This window comes from Emydura macquarii, unplaced genomic scaffold (genome assembly GCF_026122565.2).
Source record: "Emydura macquarii macquarii isolate MOO-44397 ecotype Brisbane River unplaced genomic scaffold, CSIRO-AGI_Emac_v2 contig_2422, whole genome shotgun sequence".
Lineage (NCBI taxonomy): Eukaryota > Metazoa > Chordata > Testudines > Chelidae > Emydura > Emydura macquarii.
In genome coordinates, this window is record NW_027132559.1 from 5,612,865 (window position 1) to 5,626,980 (window position 14,116).

At 37.1% G+C, this 14,116-nt stretch overlaps 1 protein-coding gene across 2 annotated transcripts in view; it reads right to left on the reverse strand.

The window, feature by feature from the left end:
- CNOT10 (CCR4-NOT transcription complex subunit 10) overlaps positions 1-14,116 on the reverse strand; it is a 71,532-nt gene that overhangs the window by 42,339 nt on the left and 15,077 nt on the right. For both annotated transcript variants that reach the window (XM_067561837.1, XM_067561836.1), the window contains exons 3-10: positions 12,680-12,841; positions 12,166-12,316; positions 10,873-11,012; positions 9,773-9,859; positions 8,894-8,977; positions 7,891-8,008; positions 6,175-6,324; positions 4,858-5,060 (exon numbers count right to left, since the gene is read on the reverse strand). In XM_067561837.1, coding sequence (XP_067417938.1) covers positions 4,858-5,060; positions 6,175-6,324; positions 7,891-8,008; positions 8,894-8,977; positions 9,773-9,859; positions 10,873-11,012; positions 12,166-12,316; positions 12,680-12,841 — 1,095 coding nt within the window. The remainder of the gene's footprint in view (positions 1-4,857; positions 5,061-6,174; positions 6,325-7,890; positions 8,009-8,893; positions 8,978-9,772; positions 9,860-10,872; positions 11,013-12,165; positions 12,317-12,679; positions 12,842-14,116) is intronic.

Genomic DNA, 14,116 nt, shown 5'->3' on the forward strand with positions numbered 1-14,116 from the left:
AACTCATTCCATAGGGAGAATGAGTGATATTGTGGCGATATTTAAAATTACCCTGAATTAACTTGTTAAATTTTGCCTACTGGGGGGAAAATAAAAAACCCAGTATGAAATCCATACGGTGGGAGAGAAGCAGTAAATCTCTCTTTGGATATACACTTGGGAGGTCATAAAAATCAAGAGAGAGGTCAGGAATATTGATCATTATCTCAACAGCATATTTAGAGATCTTTTGCCGGGACTTGTCTAGTAACTGTCTATTAGCAATAAGATCTCATTTAGAGAGCAACATTCTCCTTAGCAAAGTTATTTAAAAATAGTCATAGTTATAAAGAAAAGATGGGTGAGATTATCTCTTTTATTGAACCAACTTCTTCTGGTTCTCTTTCACCAACAGAAGTTGGTCCACTAAAACATATTTCCTCACCCACCTTCTCTTACTAATATCCTGGCACCAATATGACTACAATACTGCAAACATATTTACAGAGACTCATACTAGATCCTTTCAGAAGTTTTATTATAATCTGCTAGACTACCGATCTGATAATGAAGTATTTTTTATAGTCCATGTTTTTTATCTAAATAAAAATAAAAGTTCTCCAACAATGCAGAAATGCTGCAGAAAAAGGGAACTTTCTTCCCCCTAGATTTTCTAATAGTAACAAAAGTAAATCCTCATACATTTAATTATCCTCCAGGCATAAAATATAACTTTAAAAAGATACCACATATTTAAGTATGCAGGAAGACCCCCATGAGTTCTGTTCCAGGAGCAGACCCAGATTAAAGCATAAACACTATATGCCTGCACACAGGGCACCAGCTTCTGAATATATGACAACTTCACAATCTAAGCCTTTTTCTTTTTTATTAATTACATGCAAAAAAAAAAAAAACTATGTTAAAAGAAAATTACTGAGGTTGTGAAGTCAAGGACTCAAAGTTGGGAAATGCAAAAATTAAGGTAGTCTGTGAAAACTTAATTCAGCTACCTCATGTGTACGCATCATGCTACAGTGTTTACATGATCACATACTATTTTTTCTACAGCTCCCTTGCCTCATTCTGTGCACAGAATGGACAGTGCTTACCGAAAAAGCAACTATTCAATGTCCCGTTCCCTCCTTCCCCATTGTTCTGTATGTGGCTCCATGCCTTATTTACTACATACTATTCAAACCCCACTCTGAAGATAGAATGACTAATTTCCCCCATGGGATTTTCTACGGTACCAATCACTATAGTATCTGAGTGCTTCACAAAAAGAATAATTTTCACAACACCGTTATGGGAAGAAGGGGGTTATCATCCCCATTTTCCAGATAGGGAACAGATACACAGAGATATTAAGGTCAAAAGTGTCCATTAATTTTGGGTGTCAAATTTGAGTTGCCCAGGATCTGATTTTTCGAAGTTCTTAGCATTATCCAGCATCTTATATATTCCAAGAACAACTTCCATTGACTTCACATGCAGCTGTGAAGAATCAGTCACAGGGTCTCAAGTTTGGCATCCATAACCACAGTGTTAGTGACCACATGTGAAAAGTGAGGTTTAAGAAACTTGCCTAACATCAGACAGGAACTCTGTGGCAAATGCAGGGATAGAATCCAATCTTCAGCATTGCTTTCAACTGTCTTAACCATGAGACCATCCTCTCTCTTCCTGAAGTCCCCTGCCTCATTTATTACACACTTTCGGATTACTTGATTCTTTACCTCTGACTGCCCTGCTTCCTTTTCCCTCCCCTGCATTCGTTGTCCCCCATAGTCAATTGATGCATGGGTCCAGTGGTCATTCAAGGGGAGGAAGTTTAGTTTTGGGCGGGCCTACAGCTGCCTTTCCCCAATACTTCAAATAGTACAAACCTTCCAACTTCTGCAGCAAATGAAGTCTTACAAACAAGTCTTTTTCACTATACAACCCTAATTTATCCCCAGAGCAGGTCCATCCTGTGCCCTGAATGAGGCAGGAGTCCTGGGCAAAAATAGCATGTAATTAAAGACTATTATAATGCACATGTGCAAAGTGGCTGAATTAAGGTTCCACAGGCAACCTTAATCCTGGCATTTCCTAACTTTTGAGCGCTTGACTTTGCAACCTCAGCTTTTTAATGCAGTTTTGTATGTGTAATTTCCTAGGTATTTAAAAAAAGCCAACTAAAAACCAGAAATTCGATCATGTGAAAACATCTTGACCTTTTAGGGGTTATCAGCATTGTTGGAACCTTTAGATCTACTAGAAGATGTGACATATGCTTTGTCAGTCTGTTTCACAAATATTTGCTGACAATAGAGGAATGCTAAAACTCAGCAATATTGAGTTCAATTCCAGGTCCTGGAGAGGAGTGTGCTCTTGCAGGCCCAGGCCCTTCCCTCCTGATCCCCTCAAGCCAGACTCCTCTTGCCTGTGATCCCTCCAACCTGTCCCTGTGCCAGTCCCATCTCCTCATGCAAGTTTCTTCCCCAAACCTAGCTCCTAATCCCCCAGTTCCAATCCTAGTCTCCTTCTCTCCTTGTCCAAATCCCAGTCTCTCTCCCCATGCCCCCTGCAAACCTTGGTTCCCAGTCACAGTGTTCTTTGCCACACTCCTCATCCTATTCTTCTTGCCCAGCCAGTCCCAGAATCTTCTCCCTTCCATGTCCCCTCTGCATTTCAATCAAACTGCTGATCCTCCTTCACGCTGCCTGGGCACCAGCAGGGGGAATATTGCGAGCACAGGAGAGAGTTTCCCTGCTCTCAATTCCTGTGCTGGTCCACAACAGCCAGAAACAGCAACTGTCAGAAAAGTCCAGCTCAGCCCCTGCAATCCAGGGCTAGAGTATGCTCAGTGCACACAGAATCTTTGGAGAATTTAGCTGCCACACTCAGCTCATCCAGCATGGAAAACTTCAGCCCAAACAGTTCAAATCTGGCAAAGTTATAAGCAACTGAAAACAAGGTCTTCTACTGAAAAGTGCCAGGCAACCTCAATTATAGTAGGCACTACCAACTCCATCTATAATAAAATAAAGTTTTGTTTCTAGTCCTCACAATTCTGGAAAATAAGCATGGAAACATGATCCAATGCAATGACATCTGCCTGAGCCTGCAATGAGCTAAAGCAATAGCTTGGAGAGATATGAACTTCCCCAGCATCTCAATAGGGTGTTAACGCCCAACCTCAAAAAACATCCCCCCATAAAAGTAGTCCAGATTTCAGAGAAGCCAAAGAGAAAAAGAGTGCCACAATCAAGACAGGAAGAGATGAAAGTGTGGGGCGAGTTTTGGATGTGTGGAAAGAAAGGAAAAGGCATAGACCAGGATTCCACGCAAATCACAGTGTGGCTTCCTGCTTGTATCCTGTTCAGATTCCTATGACATGCAGTCATGCCTCTACTTTGAGAAAGGATTTATATTAGATAGAATTAAAAAAGAAGTCTTAAGGGATATAAACCAACCCTTGTGGATCAGGACAAATGCTAACCACTAAATGACACTGGTTAGAAAGATCCTTTGTGGGCCACGTATTCCTTAATTCTCTTCTACAGGGTTCCGCCCACCTTCTTCTAAAGCGTACAGTACTGGCTGCTATCAGAGACAGGACACTGGACTAGATGGACCACCAGTCTGATACAGTAAGACAACTCCTACGATTTAAATACCAACATATTCACCAGTCAATAAATACAGGTCACAAGAAGCCATCTAACAAATTTGTGTGTACAAACACAGCAATATACTTGCACTCAAATCTTATATCTTAGTATATGGACCTGGGATATGTGCAGGTAGAGTTTCCATTGGGACTGAGAAAGAAGGGAAAGAAATTCATCTCATTGCCACAGAGCAGCAACAGTTATGCTGTAACTGCTATTGCAGCCTCAACACTGCAATGGTCCACATAGGATGTTTATGCTCCCAAAGGAGAACTGGCCAGCAGTTTCATCTTAACCTTACTACTTCCCATCCTCCAAACTCCTTGGGTAGGTAGCCCCAGCAGAGCAGAACTCCACAGCATAGAGAAGGGTAGACCCCATGCAAGACCTTTAAATCATGTGATTCCCCTTTTCACAGTACAACTACACCAATTCCACTGGGTCAAGGAGCAACATGGCCTAAAGAGGGAGTAGGGTTTTGCTATCAGTGTGAAAGAATAATGGGAATTAAGGTCCCATGAAGTATCCATGAATAGTGGGGTGAATGAGACTGCACATTAAGGAGAGTTTGAGTTTTCACCATGAACAAGTAGCATGCTGTCTCTTGTTAGCAGATGAAGCGTCACTGCAGGCCATTATTGATTCATTCATTAACTTTATTCTTAGCCCCAAAATAAAGTCAGAACAAAAATAGATCTAAACCAACCAGAGACTTGGAGACAACTCAGCTTCAGAGCATGTTAACGATGTCTACCAAGAATTCAAACTGAGTTAAATATGGTCTAAATGCATTACTGTCATGTAAATTTGACAGGAGAAACCATACTTCACTAATTTCATGAACAAAGCCTATAACTTTAGTGAGGAACTGCTGTAACATGCACTTATGTTTTCCTGTTATCCCTTTCTAATATTCTAAAATAATTACCACCACAATTTTTGACCTTACAAGTCATTTAGCTTCTGGTCCTCAATTTTTGCTTTTATAAAATGTAAATACTGCTTATCCACTCTTGTGAAGCATGCTGAGATCTTTATATTAAAAGAATCTGATATAAATTCACAATATTATTATTTGCATAACTAAATATTGCAGAAGCAGGCCTGTAACATGTACAGTACAACTCAAGAAATATTTCTTCTTTTTGAAACGACACTGGTTTTTAGAACCAGTTTTAGTTTTGTGTGATAAGACGGCTTCTAAAGCAGACTTACTTACCCCTTTGTTGGCAGCAATGCAGCATTCTGCTAGTCTCAACCAGAGGCGTGGGTTTGAGTGGTAAACCTGGACAGCTTCTATCAAGCATTCAAAAGCAGCTAGGGGCCTCCCAATATGTAAAAGCTGAATTCCACAATTGTACAGCAACTCATACCGTTTATTAGTCAACAACGTACACATAGGTCTCCCTGAAAATTTCTTGCCTGTAAGAGAGGTTAGATAATATTGGGTATCTAGTTTAAGAGGTCAGAAAAGAAAGAACAATGCTGAAAAATAACTGCATCATGTAAACATTCACTAGCCTCCCTCTGTAAATAAATTCCTCCCACCTTAGAGCTGATCTCAGAACAAATAAATGTGCCTTATTCATTATAGATTGCTTTGATCTTATTAGCTATGCTGATTACTCAGTATTAGATATGTAATACAATACAATTCAAAATTCATACAGATGCCCCTGGCGTCTCCATTATCCTCAATTTTTGTAACATTTGTAACAAATCAGTTCCACTTTAAAAAAAAAGGACCTGTTTTGCTATTTTAATAGAATTATAGACAGCCTCTGCCTTTTTACTGACATTATGATCTATACCACCATAATACAAACTGACAAGAATGAATAAACCACACAGAGAACTAGTTGTCAATAGTAAATTGTGGATTTAACATAAAATGAAGTATCACGTGGTGCAAGATTTCTTGTCTGAAAAAAAAATATGCCTGGTTAACACACTGAGTTGTAATTAGGAGATACTGTATCATGAATCATTTAAAACTTCCCAGGCTTTTTTTAAATCTTTGATTATAACAAAGTTGGTGTTGGATAAACATAATGGAATCAGACTGATACAAACCTGGAGCATTCTCTAACGAAAAAGGTCAAAATAAGTTTGTATTTAAGACAAAACCCAACGAAAATTACTTTAAATGAGAGAGACTTTCAATCTGGTGATTCGATCCATAATGTCAGCAAGACCATGAGTAATGGCTTTAATGATGTACAATAGGGCAGGAAAGCTGAGTTTATTTCAGATTCTCTTGACTGACAAATAATATAAACAAGTATAAAAATAATTACCAAAAACTTTCCACATGCTGAAGGAAGCAAGAAAATGACAGATTTCATCATCTATTAACTGCCTGCTTGTCAGAAAAGTTTGAAATCAAAATACATTCAAAATTCCCTTCCTTCCTACTCTGTCCTTTGTGGATCATTGAACGGTAATTACTAAGAAGAAATACTAATACAAGCTCTCCAGTAACAGTTAATTTGAATCCACTCACTCCATCACCCTTTTCATCTGTTACAAGCCTTACCTGGATCTGTGCTACCAGTTCCTAGTTGTGCACATGCATTATCATTTTCCTGCAGGGCCTTTTTAAAGTAGAAAATTCCTAAATTGTGCTTTCCCATAGCAAAATGAATGCAGCCGAGATTGTTCCAGAACATGCACCTTAGGCATTCACCTGAGAGAATAGCAAAATATCAAAATCAAAACATTTTTACAGCTCAGGACATTATGTCTATTTTAGCAAGATACCCCTGTGAGAAGCTAAACTACATAATAGATCATACCATACTGTGTTAAGACTAGTCAACAATAAGGCAATAAATTAACCACCTAGTATTTCTGTGTACCATTTTACTTCTTTTGAACACATGATGTTATTTAATTGATAAGTTGCAAGGGCTTTGGCGAGCTTCTCATGCATCATGTTCTAGAACAGCAGGGTATAAAACCACTTTGGCAGATTTCAGTTTACAGCACATTAATCTGAAATTTCTCTTAGTACTTCATGTGTAAACACTTGCAGTTTTCTGACATATGGCTCTTGTAAGCATGAAATTCTTAGATGACATTATCTGCTCAATGTTTAATAAAATAAGCAAATACACTATCAAACTGTACAAGCAGAAGAGAAATGAGGGCTTCTAAGATTAAGAATGCTCTCATATATCATGTTCAGATAATATTGTGATGAGCAATTTATAAATATGCAAGAGACAATTTAACTTTTGACCTATTTACTTATAAAGGCAGTTTCATAAGGTTACCACTGATACAAATTACTTAGTTTCTAAATTAAGGGACTTCGTATTTATTCCATTGTCTCTATTCAAGCAGTCAGAGAACGGATATTTCCAGGGCAGATTCCACGACTATATTCATGTATCTGCCATATCTCCAGCAATACCTGCTGGATGAAGAAACATCCTTGTGGTACAAGAAGTTTCATAGAGTGAAATGTATCACAAAAACACGGAGTATGAAACTTTATGGACGAAGAGACATTTAATAGTTATATCATTTAAATTATAAAAGGCAGAAATGTCTTTTCTCTCATTGAACCCAGTTTTATAATTTGTATGAACTGGGTTTTCCAATGTTTTAAGTTACCAATATTGGCTAAAAGACAATTTTTATGCTGTCCATCACACTTGAAAGAAGATAAATATTTACAAATAATTTAAACTGCAAAAGATTTGAGCCAATCCTCAACACTTCCTGCAAACTTTGAATTCACCCTGCAGCTAGCACCATGTCTCCTATAATGTCTACCCTGGGCACAATATAGAACCTCACACTTGCCTTCCATTACACTTCTATTTTCTACTGGTCCAAACATAGGCTTTCCAAAAATCACTCACCCCTTCATGTGGCAATATTCCTAAATACCTGCTAGGCTGAATTAGAGTTTTGTTTTGTTTTAAACAGAGAAAAAAAAACATTTCAGGAGTAGGAGAAAAAGGATGTGGAAAAGGTGCTAAGGAAGATAAAAACACAGTATTTAAAGCCTCAGTCTTGCAAGCACTTACACACATACTTAACTTGAATGCTCATAAAACAGTCTCATTGAACTCAATGAGAGTTAAAACACTGGAAAACCCAGCTCATACAAAATATAAAATTGGATTTTATGCACCAAAAGACGTTCCTGCCTTTTAAAACTGAATTCAGTAAGACAACTTGTGGGTGAAGGCAAGTATGTGCGTAAGTGGTTGCACAAGCAGAGTCTTATGCTTTATTTTACCTGTTTTCATGAATCCTGGATGTTCAGCAATGTTTGAGCTATTTAACAGTTTTACTGCCTTCCGATAATTGCCCCTCAAATATTCAAAATTGCTCTTAAGAAAGAGAGAAGGAGCAGACTGTGAAGAAAACAAATTACTTATCAGTTGCTTTAGGTCTGTTAGTGTTAAACTGCAACAGTCAGTGTATTCACATTGTTGCTATTTTAAAACAAAAAAGTGTTTATTTTAATGCAACAAAACTTGTTCCTCAGATATATAGTTAACATTTGTCTCTCTAGGAATCGATGACAATTCAAGTGAACTAACTAAACGTTTTTTGTAATTGCTTCAAAAAAAGACAAAACAAAAAAAAAACCTCACCACATGAGAAATACAACACACAGGTACAAACTGTTCTGTAACATTCTTATTTTCTTCATATGTAGAGAATGCACTAGAATGTCTTCTTTCAGAGCTGCAAAACTGAACTATTTGGGACATATTGCTTCCCAACAAAATGAAAGGCTCTGAAAACCTTCAACTGAAGCAACAGATTTAGTACCCCAAATTCTTCTTCCTGATCAGCGATGGAGTAAATTTAATCATACCAATAAGCAGGAAAACTTCTAGATGCAGTGAACTTTATTCACAGACAACTGGAAATTAGACTTCCATAACTTTTCTAGATAAATTTACACTTTGTTTGGAGTTGCTTACAGGCTTTAGAGTTTGTTTACATAATGCTTCATTTTTAACTTTTGTATCTTATACAAAAATCCTAAACGCGATTTTCTGAGCACATAAATCAGCCCGATCCAAGTCATAATGCCATAACGAGTTGCAATTATACAAATGTAAATTACAATCTAAACTAATGCTAGCTATTTAAAACTCTCATTTCAGATTTCCTAATTTCTAAATTTCCCAAATCGTACAAAGGATATAAAAGTTAACAAGTTAAGTTAGTTTTAGGACAGAGAATAGACCTAGATTGCAAACAGAATCAGTTTAAAAAAAGCTTACATTTCCAGCTGTATTCATAACTGACTTAATCTCCCTTTTGCATGCTTTTAGAGACTTCATCTGGATATAGGCTCTCACTTTATACTGTTAAATTAAAAAAAAAAAATTCATTCACATAAATTTAACATTTTAAAACACTTTAGTAAATTATGCAGTTTGATGTAATCTGTAAATGCAACATGCCCAAGTTTACTACACAATATTGTACTTATATACATTAACAAAGCTATTTAAAAAGTGCCTAAAAATAAAATTCCTAGTCAGAATACAAAGAAAAAAAATCAATTACAGGCTTTAACAAAATAACACCTTCAGAATCCTGCAAAATGGATTGTAAAAGAGATTCAGTATGATGAATGATTCAAACACAAAACTTAAGAAACCCCAGCACTTTAAAAAAACCAGATATTTTAGCTACTATTGTGATAACTTCTATAACAAAGATCAGAGAAAAATATTTATTTTTCAGTTTCCTTTTTGTTCATTTAATAGTACTTTGAGGCAGATCCTCAGCTGGTATAAACGGTCATAATTCCATTCTGGTGTAAACTAATCACAGCTCCACTGATTTCAATGGAATATGACAGTTAACACCATTTGAAGTTCTGCCCCTTTGTTGTTTAGTCAACTTCCCTTGCTTGTGTAGGTTTTACAAAAACAGGGGAGAAATTAAAATATAGAAGTCGGAAGGTTTTTTGATTTTACAAATAGTCAAGGGAATTCAGCACCAGGTGTAGTATCTGAAACTCTTTTAAACTGATTTTTAAAGATTAACTAGATTCACAGCATGCAAGGTCTCTTTTTAATAAAGAGAAATGAGAACATCATCCATTAAATTGCATGCGAATATCTAATTCTGGATATCAAAAAGTTTCCCACCTGATGTATCTTAGATTTTGCAGCTTCTATTAAAGCTCCACTTTCAGCTCTATGATTAGATGACTCCTTACTTGTGTTATTACCTGTCTGAACACAAATTGAAAAAAGAAAATATGATTTCATCTTTAATCCACTGTACAGATTTTTTTTCCTTACGTCTAATATCAGAGGGAAAATCAATATCCAAAAGAGAAAACTCAGTCTTATCCAAATCTACATCTAAGAACAAACACACCAGATTATAGAGAATTAAGTTCCATGTCCACACAAGAACATCTGCTAATATCATCACATTCTGATTTCGTTCTTAAGTGGTTTTTAAGAATCCATTAACATGTAAAGAAGACAGGGATGTCTTATGTATGCATTATTACTTTCTGAAAACTAGGTTCTCATGTCAAGTGACCTTCCATTCTCCTTCAGACTCTTCAGTAAAGTTACTGTCCATTTAAGATAGACAAGAGTAGTTTGCTTTAACATGCCATTTTCTTATTTCATCAGAATTAAATCTACGAAGTATTCTAGATTCAGTTAGATCCCTGACTAGCCTCAATCCACTTCCTATTCTAAAAAGGGTACTTCATTGTAGCAAAATTTCAGTGCCAACTAAAGCAGATTTCACCCCAACCAGTGACACATGAACATCTGTTTCATATACTCAGTGACTCCTCTGATACCTCAAGCTGCAGAGGCAATTTCCCTCTGGTCTATTAGTTATTTCCCCTGGCTCAAGGTTAAAAGGATTGCAGGACAAAGCAACGGCTTCTTCGCTGACAGCCCGGGAGACAAAGTGGGAATATTTGATGCTAAAGACTATTAACCGTCCTACTAATGCAAAATCTGGCAATAGGAAACAACTCTCAGTCCTTTGACAGTAGCAGACCCAGTTTGTGGTGGGTACACAGGAGAATATATACCTGCCACATGTAATTAACTGAGTTACCAAAGTGACCAGCTGCAGTCTAAGATTAAAGCCATTCTAATACAGTTTTTAAAATGTAAACTATTTAAAAAAATATTGGTTGTTTTTGGATTAGCTCAAACCATACTGCCATGAATACATCCAAAAGTTTTTACAAGGTCCTCTGAAACATGCTCACCTCATTATTTTTTCCATTCTTGTTGCCCTGTGAAATCATTTTTTCCAAAACAGAAAGCAAATGCAATGCTTTCTCAGCCTGGTAAGTTAGTAGATATAAGTCTACAAGCAGGAAACACACAGCCTGGGCAAACTTCTCTTCTACATAAGACAAAGAAAGGTGAAAGAAATATCATATTTTTAATACGTAACCCCTCCCCCAACACTTAAGTAGGGAAACACCACCAGCTTAGCCATAAAGCACTCCCATGAAGTGTTATAAAATTAATTTGAATGCACTACATATGCTGGTCCTGATGAACAAACCTACAAACACAGAAAATGCTGATCTGTCAACACTGAAGCATATAAAATTGAGACAATTAAACTTTTCCTCTTTAAAAAAATTAATTTTTAAAGCTGATCTAACTGATAAGCACTGGAGAACCAATCCCATAAAGGGATCAATGTGGGCAGACCTATATGGCTATATGGAATCTCACCAAAGTCAGTAGGATTCTACACAAGCCTAAGTGTCTCTGCATGGTTCCCTTTGCAGCCTGAACCCTAAGTTAGCCTACATCCGTATTACAGTTGGTATATCAAAAATTGTCAGTGTATTGTTCCTTTAGTTCCTCTGACATAATTGATTTACTGAGGTGTACACACACACGCACACACACCCACCCACCCACCCCCCTCTCCCTCCCCAGGAGCATGCATCAGCAAACCTTAACACTTCTGTAACTCAGCAAGATTCATAAACCCTTTCACACAAGCATGCATTCCACTACACAGGGGGCCACTGTTTATAGTTACAAGGGACTTAATTTTCAAAGATAGATGCAAACAATAATGTACAAGCTATTGCAGTTCCTTTAAACTTGCGTGCCCTTATAGATTACTTGCATCTAATTGCATGCCTAACTGCCTATTTGTACATGCACATATAAGATTCTGCATGTACAATCATGGAATTTGCACATGCATCTTTGGTCAAGAGTCAAACCCTTAACATCCATTTCATAGTCAACATATTGTTATGTTCTACAGCTATCTTAAGACATACCCCCCCATGTTTGAATCATGCTTTTCTTGATATACACAACATATTCTTTATATCTAACCCTCAGCTACTCTATGTGTGTGTATCAATTACTAACACAGATCCTATTTATATAATACACACACATACACCTTAATCAGAAGAACCAGTCACCAGGAACCTTTAGGTCAGGAAACAGTTAGACAGTCTGCAGCCATTAAACCAGAGGGGAACAAAAAGAAGAAAAACTTTGCCTTCTTATCTAAATACCAAAAGGTTCTATAAACTGGTAAAGCTTCTCTCCAACTGATATGGCTTCAGTGTATTGACGCAGATGATACAGAATAACTGCTTGATTGTAGTAAAGCATGCTGTTTTCAACATCGTCTAAGCCATCCATTTCTTCAACAGCTGAATGAACCTACAAAAAACGTAATTTGTTTTTTTCAGATTTCCTATATTCATTGTGGGGGAAAAAGTTCAATATTTGGAAACCATAGTTAAAAACTGATCCATGTAAGAGGATAAAAAAAAATTTCACCTGATACTCATAGGTTACTAAACTTTTATATGGTGTTAATGACAAGTATTCACATAAGCAAAGCATTTACAAAAATAATTAAATTAAAAGCAGAAAATAAAGCTACTTTAATACGCAAGATACTACTCTATTTAATAATGTCACAAATGATTTCCTATTCCCTAATACAGTAAAGGGCCCAACCATGATGTAAGAGGAAGATGCTACCTGAATTCAAGAAGCAGCTTGCTATTCTTGCATTACCTGATTCTTCAACTGATTAAGTGTTTGTTTCAAGTTGTCTGTTGTAGTCTGGTTACTTTTACAGAACTCTGCAACAGCTGTATTCAAAATTATTTTGTAGTCGTCTTTGTTAATTATTTGTAAGCAGCTAAGGTGTTGCAGACAAGCTTCATAATTCCCAGCCTGTATGTGGCACACACACCAACAATATGCATTAGGAAAAAAGGAAGTTTAATCAACATCGGTAACTCATCATACAAAAGTATTCTTTTATAGAATAAAGTTTTATTTCCACTCTTCTGACCTATAATGACAATTGTTTCTTGCAAGCAGACACAGAGAACATAACTAAAGGCGCAACTGAAGATGTGCTGTAATGGGAGACAGGTGAAGATTAAAATGGGAAACAAGTTTAAAAATTGATGGCAGGATTCAAAGAAACTGAAAGGAATCTGCGAAAGAAGAGTTGAAATGGAAGAATCCTAAAATTATTTGAATGGGAAGTTTCTAATTTATTTATTCTTGTTTATATTAGCCCTATGGAATATTGAAACTAAAATCTGTTTTCCTTACTGAATTTTCATAATCCCTTCCCCAGCCACGAGCACACTTGTTTGTTATTTTAGAGTTGCTTATAACATTACATTGGGACTTTGGGGGAAAAAATGCACTGAAGCATCTGAGTGGGGAACATATTAAAATTTTAGCCTATGCAACCAGGATATAAACAGTTGAAGTTTGAGGTCTACCAACTTTAATAATATAGCTTTAAATAAACTATTTTATAATTTATTTGAGGGCTTGTGCCAAGTGGGTTGGTGTATCTCAGCATTTTGTCATCTAGCCCTCAATGTCTCCTCTGACTCTGAACCTTGCACATACTCACGTGTTTCAAGTAATGGTCTCCACTTGGGTCTAGTTTATTATGACACAGCAAAAACTATCTTTGGCCTCCCAGATGCAAGTAATTCCTTTCCTAGGCAGCAGAGTTTCACAATAGTCAATTGCCCTCCAGTCTTAGTCTTTTCTATCCCTGAGTAGCACACACTTCAGTAGCACCATGTGGAGATGTTGCTGCTGAGGTGTGGAGGAACCCAGTCCCTCCTCCTGCTCCAGCCTCAAGTCTGCTACAGGAGTGGTCATCTGCTCTAGCCTCAAGTTGCTCTCCTCTCTCCATCCAGAGGCTACTTCCTATCTGACTGGTCAGGCTTGCAGGTTCCTTGCCTATTTCTGCCACCACTTGGTGCAAGTATTCCCTGAGCTCTTTTTAGTAAGAAATTACACAACATCTTACTCTTTTCCCTTCTGCTGACTGAGTCTCCCTGGGCTCCTACCTCAGTATTCTCTTGTCGGAGTTCTGCCAGTAAGCATAAAGCAGTGCACAAGGAAAGGACAAAAATATTTAACCAGGTTACTTGTGGGCAACTCAACATTAAGCAATACTGACAACTGGAAGTA